Raw genomic sequence first — 27,874 nt, 5'->3', positions numbered from 1 at the left:
ATGGACGGGCCGCTGCTGCTGTCGCTGCTGCTGGCCACCTGCTCCCTGGGGATGCAGGAGCGGCGCCGCCAGGTCTACTTGCGCGAGGAGTTTGAAGATGGGGGTAAGAGACCAGGTTGGGGGCAGGGAGTCCCTAGGTGGAGGGAGGGGGTTTGTGGGGTGGGGTGAGGAGAGACCAGGTCCGACCTGCTCCTTGTCCATCACCTGAACTCAGCTGTCTGTAGTTCAAATTCCTGCTCATCCCTTCCTAGCTGTGTGACCCTGGGCAAGTAACTTACCCTGTCTGTGTTTCAATTTCCTTCTCTATAAAATGAGGACAACAACTTGGATCTTGCAAACTTGTTCTGAGACTTAAATGAGATAAGGTATGTAAAGCATTCTTCCTAGAATACCGTAGGTGTGCGATAAATGCGTGTGTCCTTCATTCTAAAAACACAGGTGAACTCCAGAGGGAATATGTGAGCACTAATTGTGATAGTGAAATTCTTCGTGTTTCATAAAATATTAGAGCTCAGAGGATCTTGGAGGTCACCTTGTTCAGCCCCTTCCCTGGAATGCCTCAGGAAACATCAGAGAATTGTGGCAGAGTTTACTTATCTAAGGACACGTGTTCATGCGTACTGTTTCAGACCGCCAGATACTCTGTGTGTGTGTGTGTGTGTGTGTGAGTGTGTGTGTGAGTGTGTGTGTGAGTGTGTGTGAGTGTGTGTGTGTGAGTGTGTGTGTGTGTGTGTATGTGGGGGGGGGTGGAGAAAGGACTTGCCTAGGAATCAGGACTTAAAAATCGTCAACTGAGGATATATTTATTGATTTTAGAGGAAGGGAGAGAGAGAGAGGGAGAGAGGAACATCGATGTGAGAGAGAAACATCAATAGGCTGCCTTCTGCACTCACCCTGACTGGACTGCGCCCGCAGCCTAGGTATGAGCACTTACCAGGGATCGAACCCGCAACCCTCTGGTGCACTGGATGAAGCTCCAACCAACCAAGACACCGGCCAGGGTGGAATCAGGAGCTTTTGAATTTGAGTCCCTACCCCACCTGGAAAGCTCGAACAAGCCCCTTCCCCTGTCTGTGACTCAGTTTCCCAATCTGTGATACAAGTAACGCTGTGTTGAGAACAAGGTACACAAGTGGTCAGAGGAAGGGGTGGAATAAGCCCGGGTGAGGGGACTGGACAGGAAGCTTTCAGGGCAAAGGCGAAACCCAAGCAGCATTTTGAAGGACAAATAAGAATTTATCAGATGGGCAGGGATGGAGACAGGGCTGTTCCAGCCGAGAAGAAAAGCACGTACGAAGGGTCTAAGTTGGGACACAGCCAGCAGTGGCATCTTCAGGGAACTGGGAAGTGTGAAGGGGAGGCGGGGAGCGGGCATGGGCTCCATCGAGGGGGCTGGGGAGCTGGGCCTTTGGCTGAGCAGTGTGCAGCTCGTGAAGGTGGTAGGCGGGGGAGAGGCAGGACCTGGCCCGGTGTTAGGAAGAGCACCTCAGCCAAAATGCGCAGGATGCACTGTGAAGCTGACCAAAGCTGACATTGGAGACAGACGCCTGGGAGGCTATGGTAATCTTCTTGGTGAAAAGTGGAGAAGCCTGGGTGGGGGTGGAAGGGTCTCTGTATGTTGGAGGGTGATGTAGAAGATGGGAAGACAGGAGAGATGTTTAGGAGTTGGCTGAAGAGTGGGTCGCAGCCCTGGCCAGGCGTGGCTCAGCGGTTGAGTATTTACCTGGGATCCAGGTGATCGGGGTTCGATTCCGGCCAGGGCACATGCCCGGGTTGCGGGCTCGATCAATGACTCTCTCATCATTGCTGTTTCTATCTCTCTCTCTCCCTCTCCTTTCCTCTTTCTGTAATCAATAAAGATATATTTAAAAAAAAAAAAAAGTGGGTTGCAGGAAGCCTTCAGCTTCACTGACTGGCTGTAGGGGAATCTTTTGGTAAGGCACAAGCCTCTTGGAAGGGTAGGTTGATGGTCCCCATTTCCTGCTTGACCTCAGCCATACTTTGCACACATACCTAGCCTGTGAGGCTAAGCTTCTGACTGCTAACACTTGCACCCACCCTCCTACCTGGGGCGGCTGGACTCACACCTCAGTTCCTTCTCTCAGAAGGCAGAGAACATGCACAGACTTGCAGTCATCTCCCCGAGGACTGAACTCCTCTTGCCCAGTGTGGCAGGAGTGAAATGCCTAAGGGTGTTGCTGACAAATATTTCTGAAATACTCTTTGAAATCAAAGAAAGAGGAGCTTCAAGTCCCAAGCCCCAAGACAGTTGATGAGGCCAAAATCATGAACAAAATCCAACAACTTACGTGCAAAAAAGGCTGCTCTGCATGATATCACCTCCTCCAGGAAGCCTTGCCTAGGCCTCCCCTATGTCCACAGCCTCTATGTTTCCCTTATGTCAGCCTTGCTCACACCATGGTTGTCCATTTGCCTCATTCCCCTCTGTGTTTCCAGCATCAAAGTCAATGCTTGGCTAAAAGTGCCCAGGAAAGGATTATTGAATGATCGAGCTGAACTTTCACACACACACACACACACACACACACACACACACACACCCCATCCCATCCCATCCCATCCCATCCCATCCCATCCCATCCCATCCCATCCCATCCCATCCCATCCCATCCCATCCCAAAGAGAATTGATATTCCAAGAATGTTCTGGCAGTAGGACTTAGGACATGTAATTGTTGAAGTCAAGTGTCTATCTTAAAGAAAACAACCCCAAATGTAATTTTCATGCTGAAAGGAAAAAGGTCAGAGGGATGTGCTGAGGGAGTGATGCCTCTCACTGGCTGTGTGGCATGTGCCCTGACCAGGAATCGAACCCGCAACCCTTTTTTGGTGTACGAGAAGACACTCCAGTCAACTGAGCCACCTGGCCAGGGCTTACCTCACTAATCTTATCTCCTGTTTCTTCATTACATTCCAGCCATGTTGGCCGCCTTTCTGTTTCTCAGATACTCTTCAGTTCAGTCCCATCTCAAGGCCTTTGCACCTGCTGTGATTTCTGCCTGGAATATTCTTCTCTTAGATCTTCATGAGGTTTACTCCTCCTCATCATTCAGATTTCTGCTTAAATGTCTCCCTCTTGAGGGGCTTTTCTTGTTTCCTCTTCAAAAATTATTCCCCCTTATATAGTTCTAGTGCATTCCTTTATATGAATTAATTTTTTTAAATCAATCCTTTGAGATATCTATATATAATAAAATGCACCTATTTAAAGTATATCTATCATTCACTGAATGTTGAAAAATGTATACACCTGTTGGCCACCACCACGATTAATGTGTAGAACATTTTCATGATCCCTAAAAGTTCCCTTGTGAACCTTTGCTTGCTTAAATTTTTTAGAATCCTCCTCACTATATGATACATTTCTTGTTTGTATGTTTATTTGTTGCCTGTCTATCTCCTCACCCTTAGATTAGCTCTCAGAGAACACAGCACTTCTCTGTTGTGCTCATTGCTGTAGCTGCAGCCCCTAGAACAGAACCTAGAACTGGCACATAGTAGGTGCTCAAAAAGTTTTTTTTAATCGAATGAATGAATTTTCCTGGGAAATGACCCTTTCCAGAGATTAGGATGCTCATACTAGCCAAGGCTGTCAAGGACCCAGAAAACCAAACTTGGTGAGTCACAATTCAATCTTTGTCGAATGCCTATTGTGTACAAGTGGATTTTTTTCTTTATACATTATTTTATTGAATCTCTCAACAGTTCTATCAGAAGATGCTATTACCTCTCTTTCACTGATGAGGAAACTGAGGTTCAGAGAAGTTGAGTGACCTTCCCAAGGTTACACAGCAAGTGTCAAAAGTGGTTTAGAGGCCAAGTAAGGCCAAGCCTGGAAAGCACTCATTGCATTTTATAGTTAGGAGACCATTTGATGACTCAATGGAGTGGTGGGGGTGGAAGGCTGACTATAGTAGGTCCAAGAGTGGATGGGGACCTGGGAAATGAATAGGATGGGTGGGGCTATATTTTGGAGAATTCTGGCCAAGAGAGAAAATAGAGTAGAGCTCAAGTAGATAATTTGGGATGCACAGGAAAGGAGAAAGTTTGGATGACATAGGTGGGGGTTTTGCAGAAAGGCAAATGAGGGAGAGATTTGAGAAGAATAGCAAGGTGAGGGATCCACATCTCTTTCCACTTTACAACCATGCACTTGGTATAGTGCTTAACATAGGAAATGTTCAATTAAAAGTTTGTGGAAAGAGGGCAGGAGGGAGGGGAGAAGGGAGGACTTTGAGAATTAGACAGGGAGGAGCCACTTGACTGGGAAGAAATGGAGGGGCTGAAATAACGGGTGCACCTCAAGTAGCAGAATGTGAGAACAGGAGGACAGGACACGATCATGGAGAGGGGAGTTTCAGTTTGAGATTTCGGAGGTGAAGAGATCTCTGGTGATGATAAAAGGTATCAAATCATATATAATGTATATATTGTCACTATGTAAAATATATTTGTATATAAAAAAAGGAATAGAAGAAAATATACCAAAATGTAAATGGTAAATATGGAATTTCAGATGACTTTAATTTTTTCTTTATTTTTTACTTTATTTGCTGCAATGAACTTACATTACTCTTTTAATAAAAACTATTAAAAATCAAGAGAACTAGTCTGTCTTTCCATTTCTTCTTGGAACTGAATTTTCTCCTTTTGAACTCTAAGCTGTATCTGATGCCTTTTTAAGCACAGTATTGCTCACTAGGCATGATGATGCTTTACACACTTTACTCTTCAAAGTAGTTACTATTTTTCCCAGTCTACAGACATAGCTGATGCTCAGAGAAGTTGAATAATTTGCCTGAAGCCACACAGCTATTAAATGGCAAAGCCAGGATTTGAACCCAGGACTGTATGAGATTGAACTGATTTTTCTTACATTATTCGTGCCCCCCACCCCACTACCTCCAAGAGTCCAGTAAGTTGAAGGCCTCTTAGCTCACATTTTAAGTGCTTAGTAGCCTCAAGGAAGATAAATCTTAAATACTTTAAATATCAGAACTGAAAGGGTGCTAAGAGTTTAGCCCTAAATGGCCTCTTTCTCCCTATTTACAGGTGAGAAAACTGAGGTCCAGAGAGGGTATGACATGGCAGAGTCATTTAATGGGTTTGTGGAAGGCTGTGATTCAGGCCCCTTGCTTTCTACTGTTTTCCCAGGCTATTCTAGGCCACAGAGCAGCTCAGCAACCAGAGGGTGTGCCAGGCCTTTAGAATCCAACCCTCTCATTGTAGAGATGGGGAAACAGAGACCCAGAGAAGAAAGATGGTTTTCGCAAAGTCAAACGGCGAGTCAGTGGCAGAGATGTTTGTTGAACTCAGGTCTCTAATCTCCATAAATGCTACATTGACCACTGCTGCAAGTTGTCAAGTATCAGGTGGCCAGCAGGTAATAATACCAGTGGCCTCAGGGACAACATGAGCTTTTGGATTCCCAGGCCTTGCATAGGTTACTAATTTTCATTGAAAATGGTAGACAAAATGTTGGCATCTGAAAAGATAAGCTTTAGTTTATCTACAACCTACATTAAACTATGCAGGAATGTTGGTTGATTGGAGAATCATTGAATTGGTGATACAAATAAGGGTGAGGGGAGAGCTAATGGTGTTGGCTGTGGTCATGGTAAAAGTACAGAATCAAGCAGAAGGAAACTGGAATTCAGATGAGGGGCTGAATGATACAGAAGTCACAAGGTGTGTATGTGAATGTTAATTCTGTCAGCCCTCAGATTTGACCATGAAAACTTGGCCACAGAGATATTCTGAGACAAAGGGCCTCTGTACCCAGTTGGCTCAGACCCACTGAAGACAGCCCAGCAGGGCTGAGGAACAGCCTGCTGTTCAGGCCTCAGACTGATAAGGCATTGGGATCATCTGTGGATTGTGGATACTTAGACATGCTGGCCCTGGAGAAAAATCATCCTGGACAGATGCCCAGACCAAAGAGGCCTAATCCAGCTGGCCTTTCCAGGTCTCAAGTACAAACTCTCTCCAGATGGCAAGGATCTCTCCAGAGGCTGCAGGGATGTGGAGGCAAGAGGGGCCATTGTTAACATACAGAAAATTTTTAAAAAGGCTGGAAAGAAATATATAAAAATGTTGACAATAGTCATCTCTGGGAGGTAGGTTATGGGTGTTTTTATTGCTTATTTGCTTCCTTTGGGCTTTCTACATTTTCTATAATAAATTATTTTACTTTGAAAAATCAAGAAATATAAAATAAGAAAAGCAGACACTTTATTTGCCTGTCTCTCTCATTAGATTGGGAGCTCCTTGAGGGCTTGAGGGCTCAAGGAATTATGTCTTGTTAGTACTCTGATGTCTAGCACTCACACTGGCACAGTATAGTTGCTCTGTAAATATGTAAGTAAATGACTTGTATTCTCTTTTATTTCTAGCATAGAGGCTCTTATTAATGCCCACTTTTTAAACAAACTGTAAAGAAAAACTGAAAAGTACTTTGACTTACATTTATTGCAAACTCTTTAGGTTATAAAGGGCTTTTCACACATATGACCTTATGGGAAGCCATGTAGTGTAGAGATTAAAAGTACATTCAAAACACAGCAACTTAAGGGAGAAAGAACCTCCTGGGACCCTGCCCTCAGGAGTAGTGGGTGAAGTGGTCACGGAGACTTCCTGGCCTGTCTAACACAGATCTTGGGAGAGACAGGAGAAGACCATGGGAATTAAGCCCACCCCCTGGGGCTCATGAAGGAGGGTAGTTGAGTCATCAGACTTGAGTAGCAAGGATGTCAGAGCCAGCTAGGGGTGGTTTAATTAAATGTGTGTTAATGTGGGGCTTTCCTGGGCAGAGTTAAGGCAATTGCCCTTGATATTGGGTAGTGGGATTTGAAAAATAGCCATTCAGCTGCAGGAAGGAAATGAAATAAAGGCTACCCCCAAGGCCTCTTCCATCTCAAACTGCCAAATGCCCTGTAACCCTGGGACCATGGTGGGCCCAGGAAGTTGGAGTCAGCAACTCTGAGGCATAAAGTTAAAAAGGCACTGAATGTTTGGATGGAGTGCCAGGTCCCAAAAAGAATGCCTCTTTGTCTACATGCCATCTTTGCCAAAGCAAAACAAATCTATCAGCATCTCCTTGGAACTGCAAGGGAGAGTCTAAAAAGTTTAAGCAATAAAAAAGGGTAAATGGAAATTGATTGTTCAATATCATCATTACTAATTCAAGAAGTATAAAATGGTATTGCTAATCTCTTTACTTGGTGAGCTGATTTTATTTTTCTAAACATAAGTATGTATAAGGGCTTAGTCCCCCTAGCCACGTTTTTTCCACCTGCTTTAATGAGAATGCCTCATGATTGTCAGCTATATATTCCCATGGTGGGTTTTAGGACTTAACTCTCATAGAGGAGGGTGGGGTGGGGTATTAGCGGCTCAACTATGTGGTAGTCCAGCCATACCACCTGGTGGGATTCAGGCATCAGATAGAGAGAAGTGTTTCAGGAATATTGGAGTTATCCCCTGATATTCCCTTACTGATCTCATAAGTCTTGCTCAGACTTAGCTGCATTGTGTTGTCTCTAAGAAAACACAAATAATTTCTCTATATTGCTTTCTTTCTTCTTAACCCCATAGATGGATGGCAAAAACGATGGGTGGAATCTAAACATAGGCCGGATTATGGTAAATTTCAGCTCACTGCGGGAAAATTTTATGGAGACAAAGAAAAAGATAAAGGTAAATACTGCAATTCAGAAATGTACTAATTGGAAAAAAAAATCTGACTTTTATAGTTGTTTTTATCCATGATTACCAATTCATCTCTCTTTCTTAGAATTAAGAAAAGTTGTAAATGAAGAATGAACTCCACAAAAATAATAACATATTTACTGATATAGGTATTTAAAACTAAGCCCTTACATGCATTATCCCCATGAATCTTCCTAGCAATTTCATGAGATGGTTACTATTATGTGCTTAGTTTTGCAGAGAGGCCTCACAGAAGTGGGGTAATTTCGCCCAAAGATATACACAGATGGCAAGAAGCAGAGTTGAGATCTGGTTCTAGGTCTGACCCAGGACTATGTTCATTACCACTGGACTATATTGCTTTCCCCAGCCCTAGAATTTTTTATATAACACTGTACTTGAAACAGGAAAAAACACTCTATAACTTCTAAATGTTGCTCTCCCCTAGAGCAGCTTGGTACAACAGAGAGTGGGGCACACAGACCTAGGGCTAACTCCCACAACTCGCTGCATCATTTGGGCAAGTCTTTTCTCTTTCTGAGCCTTGGTGGAGACAATAATCATCACCTGCCATGCTCATTGGACTGGGAGCCAAATGATATTAAGGGGCAGGGAGAGCCATGAGAGCAAAGTCTGCAGGCAAGGGTTTTTTGTCTGAGAAAGCTTTTGTCCTATAAATAGAATATTCATTGATTGTCCTTTGGAGTGATTTCCCGTCTTCTCTCTCCTGGCTACTGTTATGAATCTCATTTTCATGTTTATTAAAGGGGAAAATTATTAACTAACTTGAGCATTTCAAATCTCATTTAAATCCACTCTGGAAAATTGTTTCCAGAGGAGAGAGAATTGGAGACTGAGTGACCCATGAGATGCCTGCTTCTTAGTGGTTCTGAAGGCAGTCTGCACAGCCACCCACCCCCTCAGTTTGATTACTTGGTTGGTGCTCCTCACAGCTCATCTCTGTCAGGTTCATTAGGTTCCCTTGGTTGTCTAGAAGGGCTCTTGGGAACAAATGAAGCTCAGAGAGAGTGGGGATTACTTTGGGCTACGTAGCAAGGTTTGGTAGAGGAGAGATTCAAAGCCTGGTCTTTGGCCACAGGTTCAGTGCTCTTTTCCTTGTGCCCACTCCCTCCTCCAGAGACGTCTTTTCTGGCTGCTCTAGCCTCATCAGAGCTCTTTGAGGAAGTAAGCATACTCTTTAAAATACAGACAGCTCCTAACACAGTGTCAGACATGAAAGTGCTTAGCCAGAGTCTGGTGTGCAATAAATGCTCAAGAGACATCTGAGTCAGCACTTGTGATCCTTCTGAGCAATTGAACACATACTTATTGAGCATTTCTTCTATGCCTGACCTTGTCTTAGATGCTGGGAATATAATGATTCCACTGCTCTTCAGGAGCTTAAAACTTATTCAAAGAGACTGAAATAAACCTGGTTGTAACCAAGCACGATGCAGGGAAGTACAGAGAGCTTCATGGAAGAAGGACCCTCACCAAGCACGAACATGATAGCTCCTTGCATTTTATGTTGACAGTGTACAAAGTGCTTCTCACATCTCTTACCCTTTTACTTTCACGGGAAACCTAGGAGGTAGGAATCATCATCCATATTTGGCTGATGAGGAAACTGAGGCTTAGAGAGTTAAAGTGACAGAGTCATAACCAGTTAGCTGGACAGCACTAGGAAATGATGGAAAGACAACTGGCCTGGAAGTCAGGAGACTTGGCATATGTCTGTCATTTGTGATTGTGTGATCTTGGCTAAGTAACTTTTCCTCTCTGGGGCTTGGTTTCCTCATCTTTGAAGTAATGTAGTTAGACTAGAAAGGCCCTGAGGTCGCTTACAGCTCTGATATTCTCTTGAGGAAGAGGCAAACCTTAGTGTGGGGGCTCTGGAATCAGACACACTGGCTTTGTGATCCTGGGCACGTGAAACAGCCTCGGTGACTTCACGATAAAGTGCAGATATCAGTGGAGCCCACCTCATGGGGTGGTTATGAGGATTAAGAACAGTAATACACATGAACGAAAAGAGGAAGAATTGAATAAATGTTAGCAATGGTTATTATTTGCCCTAAGAGGCAGTGCCGAACCTCTTTCTACCACAGCAGCTGAGCATGGCAGAGCCTGATTCTGGCCACCCAGGGGGACTCAGGCGAAATGAGGCTTTGCTTTGTGAAGCTGCAAAACCATGCTCAAGTACCTCTTGAAAATCAGGGGCGGTGTGGTATAGGAGAAAGGAAGAATCAGACAAACATGGCTTAAAATCCCATTTTAGTTTCTCATTAGCCACGTGGCTCTAGGCAGGTCACTTCACCTCCCCATGACTCAGACTCTTACTTTGTGAAGTGGAGATAATACCCAATTTGCAGGGTTGCTCTGAGGCTTGGAAAAGGTAATGTGTGTAAACTACCCAGCACAGCGCCTAGCACACAGTAGGTGTGTAAGAAAGTTCCAGAAGTTGGTGAGGCCAAGTGCTGGGCCTCTCGGGCTGCTCTTTGGGTATATAAGCCTCACGGTTCTGTCCTCTCTTCTACCAGGTCTCCAGACCAGTGAAGATGCCAAGTTTTATGCCCTCTCAACCAGGTTTAAGCCATTCAGCAATGAGAACGAGACCTTGGTGGTTCAGTTTTCAGTAAAACATGAGCAAGGCATCGATTGTGGTGGCGGGTACGTGAAACTCTTTCCTGACACCCTGAACCAGGAGGATATGCATTCGGAATCCGAGTATTACGTCATGTTTGGTAAGCCCTGCGAGAGCAGTCCCTGTCAGCTGCGGAGCCTTAATGAGAGCCACCCAGGTGTCATAAGGGCTCAGGGTGACCTGAAGTTTCTAATGTGATAGCTCCGCCCCTCTATGTTGGAGGACTCTTCAAAGACCAGAAAAAAGCAACTCTAAACTTAAATGTGAATATAAATAGACCACAGAAGTGGAGAGTCACATATTAACAAGGCTCCAGTTTTCAGAAAAGGAGAAAGGGGTCATAAGCTGTGTAGACACTTTTAAACGTGACTGTTACAACAAGCCTTAGTGCTCTGAAGGAGCCTCCCGCCCTCGGTGAGAAAAGGGTCAGGAGTCAGGGATCATTCTCATCACGCACCTGGAACGCATCCAGAGTGTTGCTCCTGTGACCTCAGTGTATCACTAGGCCTCCCTGAGGCAATCCGGCTTTTCCTGAGCTCCAAACTCGAATCCAGTTTTCATGATGTTGCTATTGAAAAACCAACAGACAACCACTAATCCAACTCCCACAGCACTGATGAAGAATGTGGATTTTACTGAGTATTTTTATACGAAGTTGGAGGAAAGGGTTACACTACATATCACACAACAGAATTTCCTTAAAATTCTCCTTAAACATTTCTGTCTTTTCTCATGGAACTTCAGATCTCTCCCTTCAAGCTCTTGCCCAAATCTTTCTCTTTAGCCTCTTTGCCCTTTCCTGCCTGCATCTCCATTCCCCCGATTTTCTTTCTTACCTTTCGGTCTATCTCATATGTAGAGCAATATAGCACTTTGAGTGTCTAAAATGTGTGCCGTTGCTCATCTCTCTTTTCTTCAGAATCCACCCATCTAACAAGGAGTTTATACATATGTACATGATAGTAGTAGTAGGGAAATCGGAAATAAAAATTTAAAGATTTTTTTTTTCTTTTCATGTGAATATTATTTATTCAGTGCTCAAACAACCCAACAAGTTTGGGCTGTTATCATCTCCATTTTACAGATGAGGAAACAGGCGAGAGATTTGCCCGAGGTGGGGAATTGCAAGCCAGGATTTGAATCCAGTCTGTCTGGCTTTAAAGCCTGTGCTTTTTCTACTCCACCCTTTCACCTTCTGTTTGGTGGGGACACAGGCATGTGAATAATTTCTTAAAAGGCAGAATGAAAGGCATGCTTTGAAAAACATGTTGGTGAGTTGCTATGAGGTCACAAAAGATGGCATGACTCAGTTCAACTGGGGACTTTGGGGAGGAGGTATTAATTGTTCTTTGAAGAATGACTTAGACTTTAATAAGCAGAGAAGGAGATGAAGGAAATGTAATGAGGGCAGAGGAAACAATGTGTGAAAAAAACTCAGAGGCATGATATTCAAAGGCAAACAGAAAAACAGTGAGACCAGTATGGCTAGGGCACATCTGTGTGTTTTTTTGTGTTTTTTTTGATAGAGAGCAAATGGGAAATGAGATTGAAAAACTAGGTTAAAACCTATTCTTGGAAAGAGGACATGACTTGGGTGTTGAAAACATAATATAATATACAGATGATGTATTATAGAATTGTACACCTTAAACCTATATAATTTTATTAACCAATGTAACCTCAATAAATTCAGTTACAAAAATGAAAAAGAAACAAGTTGGAAACACACACACACACACACACACACACACACACACACACACGAAACCTATTCTTGGACCTTTGTCAAGTGAAGTTCTCCAGGCTCAGAGCCACTGATTAACAGTTCCCTCTAAAGCTTTCACAAAGCAGAAAGAGCCTCAGGCTGTTTCTAGGTAAATTTGAGTTTTAATCTTAACGAGGCTCCTTATTTGTTGTTTGACCTTGGGCAAGGTGCTTAACTTTTCTGAGCCACAGTTTTCTCAGCTAAAAGTGGAGATAGCAGCACCCACTTGTGAGAATTAAAAGGCAAAGCCCCTGGCATAGGAGGGGCTTCTGGTTGGGTTCAGTCAATGGGGACCCTGGCAGGAGATCAGAGAGAGGGGAAGAGAGTTGTGTCCCTCAAATGAAAGTCACAGCTTCTCTTTTGGCTGCCCTCTCCACAGGACCCTTTTTCTTCTGAGCTCTGGAAACCACTCCTCCTCACTCCTTCAAGGCTTAGGGGTAGGAATAGCCCTACTGTTGCTAGCCCAGAGCATAGCACTATTCCTTAAGTTTTTTCAATGTCCTGCCCTGACCTTTGTAAATAGTTCCTTTATTAAATTTTCCTCAAATAATTCTAAAAATGAGTGTGCTATTTCCTACTGGGACTCTGATTAATATACAGGCTATGTCTGTTTTGGCCTCAGACCAGGCAAACTGCCTAAAAGTGACGTAAAATCATACATTGGGGTTTAATTTCCAGGCCCTGACATCTGTGGCTTTGACAACAACAAAGTACAGGTCATCCTTCGTTACCAAGGGAAATACCATGAGAACAACAAGACCATCAAGTGCAGGGTAAGTGTGTGGGCTGGTCCTCGGCCTAGAGGGAAGAAAAAGCATTTTAATATATGTTATGTCACTTAATCCTTACAAAACCCCTGCAAATTGAATACTATTGTCTCCATTTTACAGATTAAAAAATAGACCTAGAAAAGTACTGTAAATTACAGGAGTTCACATAGGAGCAGTTGACCCAAAAGTCTAGGAAGACACATAAGGCCCTCTCTTGGAACAATGCTTGGCATGGCCTAGTTCCCACTGCTGGATTTTGGAAAGGATGAGGCAAATGGGAAATGCTGGGCTTAAAAACGGGGGTTGGGAAGAATGAAATCTTACCATTTGTGGTAGCATGGGTGGACCTAGAGGGTATTATGCCAAGTGAAATAAGTCAGTCAGAGAAAGACAAATACCATATGATTTCACTTATAAGTGGTATCTAAAGAACAATATAAACAAACAAACAAAACAGACTTATAGAGAACAGACTGATGGTTGCCAAAAGGGAGGGGGTGGAGGACCGTGTGGAAAAGGTGAAGGGATTGAGAAGCAGAGATTGGTAGTTACAAAATAGTCATGGGGATGTAAAGTACAGCATAGGAAATATAGTCAATAATATTGTGATAACTATGTATGGTGCCAAGTATGTACTAGAAAAATCAGGGGGAACACTTTGTAAAGTATATGTTTGTCTAACACTATGCAGTATACCTGAAACTAATACAAAATAATATTGAATATAAACTGTAATTGAAAATTTTTTTTTTTTTAATTTTTAATGGGGGTGAGTTTATCTCGGTAACATCAGGATAGAGAGACCTAGGTTGGCTAGAGGATAATAGCTGGATTTCATCAGCAACTCAGTAGGCATTCACAGAATGCCAACTCTCCTGGGCCTTGGGCTGGGAATAGAGTGAGCCAGACATGTCCCCTGATTTCACAGAACTCACAGTGAAGGTTAGAGTGAAGCAAAGGAGAGTGACCACCTTGTATGATCAGGGTCTGTGGAAACACACAGGAGGCCCCCTACCCAACCTGGAGACTTAAGAAATGCTTTCTCCTTGCAGTTGGAAAGAAGAACATGAATTAGTCTTGTAAAGGAGTATGACTCTTTTAGGGAGGATTGAATTCCTGGAAGAGGTAATCAAGTGAGAAAAGTCTAGAAGACTTAAGGAAGAATAGCACTGCAAAAAGTTTGGTACAGGGGAGAGGCAGGAACTAAGTCTACAGAAGCCCATAGAGCCTGGGTCATTGGAGAGCTTGTGCTCAGGCTCAAGGCTTTCCCCAAAAAGACTGTACAGGGAAAGAGATTCCTCTTCTCTTCTTTCTCCATAGAGGCTCCCTGAATCCTCCTCTAGGCTAGGCCTTGTCCTGGAAACTGCAGATACAACAGAGGAATCAGACATGGGGCCCTGCGGTTGAGAAGCTCACAGCCCAGGGGGACAGACAGAAAAAGAGACAAGATCAGAGAATGACCAGAACTGTGATGCAGAGAAAGATGGGAGCTAAGGGAGACCAGAGGAGTGTGTACTTCGGAGAATGAGACTGAGAGTCTCTACTGGGTTAACCAGAGAAATTGAATGAGGGATGTGGTGAAGTGTGTTTATGAATAAGTGGGGGTGGAATTCAGGAACTGAGAGTCTCTTTCAGGTGGTACATTTAATGCTTGAGATCTAAAGATGTCCAATGTGGAACTAAAATACTCCCTCTTCCCTTTCTAGATCAACAAAGACACTCACCTATACACTCTGATCATTCGTCCCAATGCTACTTATGGGGTTAAAATTGACAATAAGCAAGTAGCAGCAGGGAATCTGGAGGATGACTGGAACTTCTTGCCTCCCAGAAAGATAAAAGACCCCTATGCCCGGAAACCAAGGAAATGGGATGAACGTCTGCAAATAGAGGATCCTGAAGATAAGAAACCTGAGGTCAGAGGGCGTTTGGCTGGGAAGCAGGTGGGGATTCAGGTGTGGGGATGGGAGAAGGAGACTGGGAACAGCCGAGCAGAGACTGAGGCCCTCAATCTCTCAAGGAGGTATCCAGCTAAATATTGGCACTCAAAGAAACATGGAGAAAAGAGGGAAGAAACTCACATTTGTTAAAGATCTCTTGACCCTTCTGGCATCCTCTGTGAGCAGTGTGCTATGATCCCTATTTTATGGATAAGGAAACTGACACTTAGAAAATGAAATGACTTACCCAAGCACACATACATTAGAACCAAGATTTGAACTGGAATCTCTTTTTGACTCCTACAGTATTGATAGAGGGTGTGTGTGGAGTATACTTATTGATTCATTATCATTCACTGGAAAGCTCTACTGGATATAGCTATGAATAGGACAATCCAGTGACTGAAAATACTTCTGGGATTCAGAATCTAGTAGGGGATGCAGATAGTGCACAGACAAAGGTCACACTGTGTAATTTGTGCTGAGAGTCAGGGAAGCAAATCCTGTGGGAGCTCCTAGAAAGGCTCCTAACCCAGCCTGAGTTGGGGTGCAGGCGATGGTCTGGGAAGGAAAAGGCAATGCTTGAGTGATTGAGTTAACCTTGGGGTTGGAAACATGGACTCTGGGGTAAGATAGATACTGGTTTGAGTCTGAATTCCATTATTCACTAACTGTGAGACCACAACTTAATAGTTAGGCCTTGGGCAAGGAATATAACTGCTGTGAAAGTCAATTTCATAAACAGGGATTATTATAACACCTGGGTGCAAAGGTTGTTATGAAGATTAAATGAGCTATTTATATTCATAATATAGTGCCTGGTACATAATGAGTCCTTAATATACAGCACTTAAATGTTAATAATGTACTGAATTTCAAACCATGAATTCACTAGAGGGAAGTGGGAAATTCGGTTGGAGGGAAGATATTTCACACCCAGGGAACAGCAAGAGCAAAGGCTCCACAGTTATGTGGAAAGTAACATGGCTGTGTGAAGAACTGAAAGCAGCAGTTTAGTATTTTAGGAGCATAAAGTTCAAGGTGGGGAGTGATGGGAGATGAGGTTGGAATGGTCTGTTGGAGCCAGGTCATGAAGGGCCTCACCTACTATGTTGCTACTCCACAGGTCAGAGCAGATTCAGCCTCATGCAGAGGAGATGCTCAGGGTTCAGCAAGGGGCAGCATGGCACCCAGAAGCTGGAATCCAGTTCCTAAGGAGAGACCTGCAGAGAGGCAGGCAGTGGCTCAGCCATGTGCAGGAGATTCAGCAAAGGGCCCCAATTCCAGGAGGAGGAAGTTATGGTCAGGGCATTAAGGCAGATGTCCAGATGAAGTGACTGGGCCTTTAGCACCATGGGAAAATTAAGGGCTAGGTTTCTTCTAGGCCCAGCAAACAGGCGCAGGGCAGCAATACCAACCTGCTCATGAGGACTATGCCCCTGATGTAGTCAGGGTTGGCTGAAGACCTGAGGAAGAGGGGAGATATTTCAGGTATCTATGCTCCCTGCTGAGTGAGCCTGGAGAAGATGGAAACTAGTTAGATAAGCGAGGCACTGTAAAGACAATAGCCTCCAGGATAAGATGCTAACTATTGTGTCTCAGGAATCACAAAGCAGCTGAGAGAGCCCAGCAACCAGTGAACTTTCCAAGTGGTAATGCTGCTGAATGACTGTGAATCTAATGGGCTGGGCATTGAAGCCTTCAGTCAGTCTGGGCAAATGGTCAGCTCCAAGGTGAACTGTCAGGTAAACAGAAACACTTAGGAGGCTTCAAAGCAGAAGAAATATGAATGTTGGGATAAGCTGTTTGTGACTGTCTTGGAAAACAGAATGGACCTAGGGTACAAGGGAGGACTGATACAGGTCTGGGAGCATACTGGGGTACAAGGCAGGTCACCAAGAGAGGCTTTTAGGAAGAGGGACCCAGGCAAGAAGACCTGTTCTGACAGTAGAGGCGCATGATTGAGGGAGGGTCAGAAACAAGGGAAATTTCCATCTTATTTGAGCTTAAAGTACTCAAGGTCAGCATGATAGTGAGCTGGGGGGGGGGGGGGGTCGTTTAAAGGCTTTTTTCTCCTGTGTAGGGTTTGTCTGCAGATTTCTGAACTGAGCTTTCATAGGGGTAAGGACAGGAAGGTGGCAGGAGTAGGGAGCAGGTCCAGCCTGACTATATTCTGGATCCCAATTTCATCCCAGCCTACCCATCCATCCTCATGGAGAAACATCTTGTTTTAGGACTGGGAGGACTTTGAGTATATCCCAGACCCAGACGCCAAGAAGCCAGACGACTGGGATGAGGCGATGGATGGACGGTGGGAAGGGCCGTTGATACCAAACCTGAAGTATAAGGTGAGAAGGTCTCTCCATCCAATAGGTGTAAGAAATAAGACAGAAGAGATGTAAATTTTGACTTATAAAACAGAAACTCTGAGATCCTGTGGCCTCTCCACCCCCTTACCGCCAGGACTGTGCCTACCGGGGAGAGGGTAGGCTAGTGAAGGTCAATGCTAGGAGGCAGGGGCCCAGGCTGCTCTAGGTGTTTATCCACGGTGGTGAAAAGCAGCTAAAGGAACATGATCAAAACAGGAAATTGTCTGGGGTCAGGAACTGGGAGTCTCAGAAATGGTCCAGAAAGGGAAGGCATAGCACGTGAGTAAGCCAAAGGTGTTGGGGTATGGGGGAACTTCTTTTTAAGGTCTAACTCTTGACCTCATGCCAGAAGCAAGAGGGAACTAAAGGAATCAGCTATTAAATGGTCCAGAGATAAAACTGACTGAAGTAACCATGATTTTATTTGGCCAGTTTCCCATGCTACCACAGGAAGAGAATAGCCCCAAGTGCCAGAGTCCTTAGATGGTGTTCCCTGTGAAGCCACATTTTCTTAACTTCATGAACAAACTTATGCAGAGAAGTTAGACCAGGCTCAAGATGAGTCTCTGCCACCTTGTTTGGCTCCCTTTGCATAGACAGAGGAACTTGGAAAAGTTTTGTGCATTAGCTCCAAGAAAGGGAAAGAAGTTCTAGGAATCCTGCTCTGAATCTGTATGCCTAATACACATTGTCCTTATAAATTGATTGGTCTTTTTTACTGCATGAGAAGAACGAAAAAATACTAATGCCACGTTTACTCTTGTTTCTTTGCTTAGGGACAATGGAAACCTCGAATCATTGACAATCCCAATTACCAGGGAGAGTGGATTCATCCAGAAATAGACAACCCTAAATATAAGCCTGACCCTACCATTTGTCACTATTATAACATCAGTGTTCTTGGCCTGGACCTTTGGCAGGTAAAGCTCTCTGCGCTCAGAGCCACTGATCAGCAGTCTCTCTAAAGTTTTCACGAAGTGGACAGAGCTCCAGGCTGGAAATCACAAGCCTTGAATGAGTCTTGATCTTTTTAAGCCTCAAACTGCTCATTTTTAAGATGGGACTCCTTGTATTCATCCTAATAATTAAAAGAGCTAAAATTTGTTGTGTCCCTATCATGTATCAAGTACTGTATTACAGACTTTGCAAATACCATTTAATTCTCACTATGAAATCTCCTATTTCTATATTTGAAAACTGAATTTCAGAAAAGATCAGTCATTTGCCCAAAGACATATCTGGTAAGCAGAAAAGCTGGGATCTGAATGCAGGCCTTTCTGCGGCCAGTTTCAGAGTTCCACTACTTCACACTGCTCTGCTGGTCCTACATGATTCTTGGGGGGGTTCTGGGAATAGAAGAGAATCAGAGATGTCATAAAACTTTGAAATATTAGAATGCACAGGCAAATGTTGGGGGTGATTGTCCCAGCCATGATGACAAATCCTGACCTAGCCTCCCTCTTTGCCAGTCATCTTTCCTAGCTCTGATTGGAAGGGAAACGGGAGGGCTCAGATACCCAGGCCTTCCAGAGTTGTTCTCTCTATCTCTTTCTTCCTTAAGACCTGTAATTGAAGATGGGGAGGATTCTTCCCTAACTCATGAGAAAAGAGAGTACCTCAAACACAGGCCCCAGAATGAAGGTCTTAGCCCAGGAGGCCTCTTAGAAATTTCATTCTACCTAGTCTTGGAATTCCCTTGGAGAGGAAGGGAGCTCATTTTTGTTAAACACTGGCCTGGGATTAGTGCTTTACCTATATTATATTTAATTCTCACAATTCTGTAAGGTTAGTATCATCACTCCTTATTATTACCCCATTTTACATTTGAGAGAATTGTGACCCAGAAATGCCAAGTGACATTCCAAAGAGCACACAGCTAGTGCACGGTAGAGACAGAATTCAAAGGTCTGTCCGCCTCTGCAGTCCTTGCGTTATTGACTACACCCACTATATAACAGAGCCCCTAGAAACTGTAGGCTCTTGTCCTTGGGTGTATCCTGGAAGGCCCCAAGGCCAGGGATATTTCGGTCTCTGACCAGTGCTTTCTGCAGCTTAGGGCGGCCTAGGGTCCCTTGGACAGACACCCCCTATTTGAAACTTTCTTAGTTTATTCATTTTCTACTTTATTTCTACTTTCTTAGTTTCCTAGCTCAGAGAGACCAGCATATGAGAAAGGAGATGGTGTACATAAATTACCATGTGTAAGAGTCGGAAGGAAGGAAGGAAGGAAGGAAGGAAGGAAGGAAGGAAGGAAGGAAGGAAGGAAGGGAGGGAGGGAGGGAGGAAGGGAAGGGCTTGTGTCCCTTCCTTCCTTTCTTTTTTATCTGAAGAACATGGATACAGTTTGCACAAGGTTCCATTTCAGTTATCCCTTCTTAATAAATAATAGGAACTTTCTACATCTTGTAAAAATATTTGGTCATTAATATTCCTAATCTGATTGTTTCCTTAAGATACATTGGGTGTGTGGTGGTTGTTTTTTCACTGAAAACACTAAGGTACACATTTTAAACTGTTTCTTTGCTCATCTACAGAATTTTAAAATTATTTAGCACTAATTGCTCTGAGTTCTACCAACCTCTCCAAGCAGGCATACCTTTCTATTTGAAAATTTACATCATGTAGAAGGAATGCTTCTCAAAGTGCATACCAATCACTCAGGGATTTTATGAAAATGTATCTGCTGCAGCAGGTCCAGGGTGAAACCTGAAAGACTGCATTTCTGAAACTCCGGCATTCTCTCTTTACCATGTCCCCCCTGGTGATACAGTTCAGCACAATGGTGACATCACCCTAGCAGGCATTCTTTTCTTCTGATTGGGTTTGGCACTCACAGGTCCTGCTCCACTCTACCCACTCAGCCAACCTGGCACATGCAGTTTACCGCAGGGTCCCCCGCCTGCTGGGAAAGCCCAGTGACTGTCTGTGGAAATGGGCGGGGATTCCCTGAGCTGCCCTGTCCCAACCCAGGTTCCCAGCCTTCAGACGCTCTGTGAGCCCAGTTGCTCGCACGGTCTGTCCTCGCCTATGGAGCTGGGTCGCTTTCTTGCCTAGTCCCTGACCCTTCCTGCTCTCTGTTCTCACATCTTTGCTTTTTTTTGTTCATTTGTTTAGACAAAAGCGATTGCATTCTTTCATCAGGACAAAGACTGGGAAAAGATGTCAGCAAACAAAGAAAATAATCTTTGTCTTATCATTGGGACTCCTTCTGATTTTTGAAGGATTAGTGACACAAAATGCAATGAGTAGCAAAACGTGTCGCCATGCCTTGACACATGTGGTCTGTGGCACAGCCCTGTGAAGCTGGGAGGGTGGGACTCACCATCTCCATTTTACTGCCAAGGGAGCCGAAGGCTGAGAAAGGTGACTTGACTTACCAAGAGCCCGTAGGTAGTAAGTGCCCAGACCTATACTCTTTCCATTTTGTGATCCACGTGGGATAGCACAGGATACCAGAGTTCGCTGAATGAACATTTTAGGCTCTGCAGTCTAACAAAGCTCCTCCTCACATGTTCTCTTCTGAGAACTGTGTACGAAAGCAGGGAAGGTAGGTTTTCGTCCATTTTCCAGATGAAAGCATGGAGGCACAGACAGGTCACTCCCCTATAAATTTTAGGAAGCAGGGCTGACCTTCGGGTCCTGATTCTTAGTGGGAGGCAGAGCCATGAGTTTTGTGTGAGGGGGATGGAGGTAAGGGAACACCGAAGAGAACAGGGGAGGTTAGGAACATTTCTTGTGGGAGTAGGGAAAATGGAAGAGCCAACAAATGAGCAGTTCCCTCACTGAGCCTGCTGATAACTCAAAAGAGGAAAAAAATCCCAAAGATAAAAACAAACGGTTGCACAAAGAATTATTCTTTTTAAATGTATCTTTATTGTTGAAAGTATTACAGATATCCCTCCTTTTCCCCCATTGGCCTCCTCCATTCCACCCCTGCACCTCCCCCTGCACAAAGAATGATTAAAACCAATTTTTTAAATGGCCCAGAGCAAAATAACAATTTCTATTCAAAGTAGCTATTTTGGCACTTATTTTTCTGTTGGAGTCAGGGCTGGTGGGATGATGTAAGCCAAATAAAAGTATTTCTTATTTCAAAATAAAACAAAACGTTTTCAAACCCTGGAGGAGGGACATATAATAACTCATGCTGCAAACTATCTCTTGGTCACACAAGCGCTCCCACACAATTAACTTACTGATTTACGTCACATACTGCTAACGTAAACAACACACAATGACTCTTCCTTTTGCTCCTTTTGAAACATATCCAGATACTGAAAATTTATAATAACTATTACCATTTATTGAATACTACCTGTCAGACACTGTGCTTTACATATATTATTTCTAACTCACATGACACCACTGCAAGGGGGTTATTATTTTCAATACTTTTCTTATGACAGAATAGGCTCAGAGGAGTTGAGTAACTTGCCCAAAGTCACACAGCTAGTATGTGGTTGAACTGGTCTGTATGACTCCATGACTTGTGCTCTTTCTATTCTGTTCCTTTATCATTAAATCAACAAACACTGAAATTATTGTATACCATATATATGAATTCATCTTTTCCTTTAATTGTAAATACTAAATGTATTTTTTAAGAAAATAGAGAAACATGGTAGAGAATCTAAATTCTGCTAGCACTCTTTTTCTTTTCCCTGTGTTCTTTTAGTTTTTCTGATTATATGAGAAGAGAACCTTAAAAAAGGAATTTATAAGTGGCATTAGAAGTAGGTGCTGTCAACCTGAACTGAGACAAGAGCCACTGGGTATCAATTTGGAGCCTAGTAGAATGATGAAAAATTTCCCCCAACCCTCTAAAAAGTGGTCAGAGGCTTGGGGAGCATAGAACCTCAGGAAACAGTAAGTTAACTTCTCTCTAGAGTGGATCAGCCAAGGCGTTACAGCATCCTGAACCCTTTGTATTATTAATACCTTTGTATTTCCTCACTTCACCTTAAGTATTGAGTAAAAGCCTGGGAATCTGCAGTTAGCAAGGCCTCAGGTGATTTTTTAAACCCTCTGACCGAGTTCTAATAATCCCCATTGTTTTCATTTCAACAGGTGAAATCAGGCAGCATCTTTGACAATTTTCTTCTTACAAATGATGAAGAGTTTGCTGAAGAGGTTGGAAATAAGACCTGGGGACTAAGAAAAGTAAGATATTCCCCCACCCTGAATTCCAGGCGTCTGACTCTTCATTTGTACACTGTGCTTGGCATTTTAAAAATCAGCCTCACATTGTCTTATTTGCTGGTCACATGGCTCTGTGAGGTGGGGGAACAAACTCTCATTCATTAGACGTCGACAACTTTGTGCTTAACTCTGTGAGCACTTTCCAAAAGTTATCCCACTTAAAGTTAGCGCTTAAAACAACCCAGCAAGACAGATATTATTCCCAGTCTTCACAGGTAGGAACTGAGATTCTGAGAGTATATATAAACTGCCCAAGGTCACACACAGCCTTTAACTTGTTGCCTTAGAACTCACTCTCCTCCTGTGTCACTCTCTCTGCTCACAGTGTGGTGATTTAGAAGGGAGCCACTGAACCCATTTCTGATGGATCACTTGGAGAAAGAAGGAAGGTGTTCATGCTTTTAACAGCTTCCCTGCTCTCCTAGAACTATTTTATGGGTGGAGTGATACTTGGGACAGTGGCTTCATGGTGGTGACTCCCTCCATCCAGACTTCCTAGTTCTGCAGGAAGGTCCATTCAAGCAGGTTTGTGGCCAGTGCTGGGTTACCCAAGAGGCAGACTAAGCTCATGCTTAGAGTGCCAGGAAAGCACAAGCACCAAAACAGGTTTTTTGAGAGAACTTGGACATTTAATACTTTCAGAGAAGCATCGAAATAGTCGCCATGGAAAAAATTATTAGACTTTTGTACACTTTTTAGTCTGGTTTTGTTTTGCTTTTACTTTGGGGTTTTTATCTGATCTTGTTTTGATGAGGCAATATTACATATTGGTTAAGAGAATGAGTTTTAGAGCTAGATTGCTTAGGTTCAAATCCAGGCTCCATCACTTGCTAGCTGTATGACATTGGAAAAGTTATTTAACTTCTCTGGTCTTTGGTTTCTTTATCTTTAAATTGGTTCCAATTTTAGTGCATGTGCTGCCGAAGCAAGCACTCCTCATCTTTAAATTGGGAATGATGATAGCAACTATCTTATAAGTTCCCGGCATATAGTTAGTGCTCAACATGTGGTACCTGTTATTATTAACCATACATTCGCTTGACAAATATAAGCACTGTTATAGCTGCTGGGGATATATCAGTGAAATAAAACAGAGAAGTTTCTGCCTTCATGGGGCTTACCTTCAGCTGGGGGGTACCAACAAGAAACATAGAAAGAGGTAAATATATATTAGTGAGATGGTGAGATAAAGGATGGAAAACAATAAAGCAACAGAGTGGACACTGATATTGAGGATTGTGCTCTTTTATATAGAGGTGATCAGGGCAGACTTCACTGAGTAACATTTAAGGACTTGGAGGAAGTAAGGAGCAAGCCATGCAGGTACCTGGAGTAGAAAAGCCTTCTAGGTCGTGAGAACAACAAATGTAAAATCCCTGAAGTAGGAGCATAGCTTGCTTGTCCAAGTAAGAGTAAGGCCAGTGTGACTAGAACTGAGTGCGAGAGAATGAGAGTGGTTGGGGCCACATTCCTGAGAAAATGCCATCGGAGCCATTTTTAGTAAAGGAGTGACATGCGCTGGCTCACAGTTTAAGATATTACTCTGGCTGCTGTGCTGCAAAAGACTATAGGAATAGAAAAGGACTATAATGTCGCAAGGCAGAAACAGGTGGTAGTGGTGGAGGTAAAGAGAAATGCTTAGGTTCTAGATCCATTTTGAAGGCAAAGCTCACAAGAATGATTAGATATGAAATATGGAATTTAGGATTAGATAGGGAATATGAGTGAGAGTAAACAAGAATGGCTCCAAGGTGGGTTTTTGTTTTGTTTCTTTTTAACCTAAGTGACTAGAATGATGGAGTTACTGAGATAAGGAAGAAAAAGGGAGAAGTATATTTGGGGGTGGGGTGGGGACAGGAATAAATAACATAATTGTTAAATGTTAGGTCAGATCTGATTATAGAAATCCAAGTGTCAAGGAGGTAATTGGATATGAGTCTGGAAAAGAGACATAAATTTGGGAGTCATCAGCCTACAGGTAATACTTAAAGCTCCATCTAGCTAGATGAAACCCCCTAAGGAGTGGGTATATACAGAAAGGAGATTCAAGGATGAGCTTTGGGGCACCTCAATATTTATAGATCAGGGATCTAATGTGAACCAGCAAAAAAAAAAAAAAAAAGTAGCCAGCAGGGGAGGAAGAGACCCAAGACAAAGTAGTATCCTGTAGGTCAAGTGAAGGAAGTATTTTAAGGAGAAAAGAAGTGATCGATGGTATCAAGTGGTCAAGAAAAATGAGGACTGAGAATGAACCACTGAATTTAGTAACATGGAGTTCATTGGTGACTCTGACAAGAGCAGTTTCAGTGGAGAGATACAGGCAAAAATGAGTTTGAGAAAGAATGGAAGAACAACCAGAGACAGGAAGTATAGACTAGTCTTTTGAGAAGTTTTGCTATTAAAAAAAGTAGAGCCCAGCCAGGTGTGGCTCAGCAGTTGAGCGTCGACCTAGGATCCAGGCGATCAGGGTTCGATTCCCAGTCAGGGCACATGCCCGGGTTGTGGGCTCGATCAATGACTCTCTCATCATTGGTGTTTCTGTCTCTGTCTCTGTCTCTCCCTCTCCTTTCCTCTCTGAAATCAATAAAGATATATATATTTTTAAAAAGTAGAGAAAAGGGGGTGGTGGTAGGTAAATGGAAATGTTGGTCAAGTTTTTTTTATATATAGCTCTTCCTGCCTACTTGTATGTTAATAGGAATACTCCAATAAAGTGAGAAACAATATAGGAGAGAAAGAGGAGAATTTCTAGAGCAATGTTCTTGAGAATGAGAGTGGATGAGGTCTATTGCCAAAGAAAATAGGTTAGCTTTCCATAGGCATACACACATTTCATTCATAATCACAGGAGTAAAGAATGACTATAGCTCTGGCTGATGTGGCTCAGTTGGCTGGAGCATTGTCCCATGTGCCAGAAGGTCTCCCATGCACCAGAAGGTCTTGGGTTTGATTCTGGATCAGGGCATATACCTAGGTTGCAAATTTGATGCCCGGTTGGGGCACACATGGGAGACAACGAATGGATGTATCTCTCTCACATTGATGTTTCTCTCTTGCACTCTCTTTCCCTTCCTCCCCCTCTAAAATAAATTTTTAAAAAATTAAGAATGACTATATGAGAATAGATACATGTAGGTGGATAGACATGGTGGTAGGAGTATGTGTCAGTTGGATTCTCTGGGAAGAAGACATCAAGATGGAGTAAGAAATGTTGGAGACTTATTGCAGATAATGCCTGGGAAAGATGAAGGACAGAGGATACAGGAGCAGACGGAAAAGCCTGACACCAGTGGAAGATGGAGGATTGGGTAGGAATTGCTGCCAGGTGCAGTGCAGCTCTGAGGAAGCCTCATCAGCTCAACAGGGCTCCTGTGGGAAGACTGACTGTAGAGGAGTACCATTTTGGAAATGGCCAGACCCCCATACTCAGTCACTGTCTGGGGGCTGCTTTGGAACAGCATGTCCTGGGTTTGAATGCTTCAGTGGATCCCCAGGTGCCCCAGCTACAGGCTATCAGCTCACTGCATTCCTCACCACCGACTGACAAGTTCTTTAAGAAAAATCCACACGGCATGCCTCCAGGGCTGCCTCAGAGTAAGTGGAAAATTTCTAATGACTGTGAAATAGGAAGTAAGGCCATCGACTTAGCATGAGCTTGAGAAAGATGTGTTGGAAGTCTGAGGAGCAGAAGAAGGTGAGGAATAGTTATCTAAGGAGTAGAGTGAATCAACCACAGACATATAGTAGGCTCACCGGCTAGCATTTAAGCCTTAAGTCATAACGAGTTCAAAATGAGTTCAGTCTGCTTGGTTTCATGGTTTTCTTTAGCCACTTTCTCTGCCTAGGTGCAGGGATGGAGAGTTGGATTTAACCAGAGTTGGGGGTTTGCCCCATTAAGGGAGGGAAGGGCAAGGGAATTGAGGATGCTTGCAAGAGATTGATCACACGAAAATAAAGGACAGTAAGGACATGAGTCGGTTGAGGTCTAATGAAAAGGAGATAGGTTTGGCGCTCTCCCTTTGTGAAGGGAGCCCGCCCGTGCCTTTCCTGCCACCCCCCACCCCACCCCTGCACATTACCATTCTCTCTCCTAAACTCAAAGGGCCCTTCTTTTGCCGCTGCAACTTGTTTCCTGAGCCCATTTCTTCTACCTCTGTGACTTTCTAAATAAACTTTCTCTTACAGTTTGGCAGGGGGTGGGGTGGGAGGAGATAGGTTCAGTGGATTGTATAGGGAATTGGTGGAGTTGGTTACCTTTAGCAAGAGCAGTTTTGGTAAAGAATGGAGGGTGGAAACAGATCCGTGAGTAAAGCAGTGAGAGGGAAGGGAAGAAATAGAGACATTGATGGTGATCAGTGCTTTCTAGGCAGAAGGAAATGAAGGCCTAATTGAAAGAGATGCCTCCTCCCAATAACAATGTGGGAAACACAACAAGATGTCGAGTGTTTGCTGGCAGTAGGACTCTAGCAGGCCCCAGCCTACTGGGCATGTAGGTTCTCAATCTAGCTTTGTCCCCCAAGCCTCAGTAACAAGACCTCTAGACCCAGATGCTCTCGGTGAGGATTAAAGCCCTAAAGCAATTTGTACTGTGTGTCCTTTCTTTAAGGCCCTTCTGAATAGAAAATCTATGAAGATGCTTCTAGGGATCAAATTCTAGGGCCTGGATGAACACACTAGAGAACTCAGGAGTCCCATTTCTGACTTAATGCAGGGTTTTACCCGTCATAGTTCAAAATTCAAAGAGTTCCTTAAAGATTGTGTTACTGTGACACAGCAGAAAGAGGGCCAGACTCAGAGCCAGAAAACCGGGTTTCTAATTCTAGTTCTGCCACTCACTAGCTATATAGCTTGGGCAAATTATTTAATCAGTCTGGACTTCAGATTCCTCTTCTAGAAAGTGAGACTAGTAACAATTACCTCACACATTACTGTGAGAAATAGAAATAATGTGTGTAGCTGGTTTCACTCTGAGTTTAGCAATGCTGTGGGCATCCAGTAAATGTTTGTTGAATCTGAACCAATTTTATTTATGAACAAATTACACACACACACACAGACTTCTCTCCACCCTACACACACTGAAAATGTGTACGTAAACAAACATCATCCCAGAAACCTTTGAGAGTGTGGGAAGGTGCCAGACATTTCTAACGTGGGTTAACTTTGTTTATACCATCTGTAAATTATTTTGAAATTCCACATTCTAAACAGGATGTAGAGAGGCAGTGGAGAGAACTGTTCGAGGAAATGGAAAAAAGAAAACAGGAAGAAGAAGCCGAGGAGAGAAGGGGAAAGGAGGAGGAAAGGGAAGGTGACATCTGGGGAATTAGAGAAGAGGGAAGTGAAGAGGATTTTGCTGAGGAGCCGGGAAATGACAGGCAGATGGAGGACGCTGATGCCGAAAGAGCATTTCTGGATAAAAATAAAGAAGTCCGTGTTGACCAGAAGGACGAACTGTAA

At 43.6% G+C, this 27,874-nt stretch overlaps 1 protein-coding gene across 1 annotated transcript; it reads left to right on the top strand.

Annotated features, from left to right (window-relative positions):
- Positions 1-27,874, top strand: LOC308560441 (calreticulin-like; the record flags this gene model as incomplete). Its single annotated transcript, XM_081144369.1, has 9 exons — positions 1-103; positions 7,614-7,715; positions 10,268-10,471; positions 12,815-12,909; positions 14,613-14,822; positions 17,081-17,194; positions 17,992-18,135; positions 22,283-22,375; positions 27,626-27,874. 9 exons carry the CDS (start codon positions 1-3, stop codon positions 27,872-27,874), a joined length of 1,314 nt encoding a protein of 437 aa, XP_081000495.1.

The sequence above is a fragment of the Miniopterus schreibersii genome (assembly GCF_964146895.1).
Source record: "Miniopterus schreibersii genome assembly, chromosome: 8".
NCBI classification, from domain to species: Eukaryota; Metazoa; Chordata; class Mammalia; order Chiroptera; family Miniopteridae; genus Miniopterus; species Miniopterus schreibersii.
This window is presented reverse-complemented; position numbering and strand designations above follow the sequence as displayed.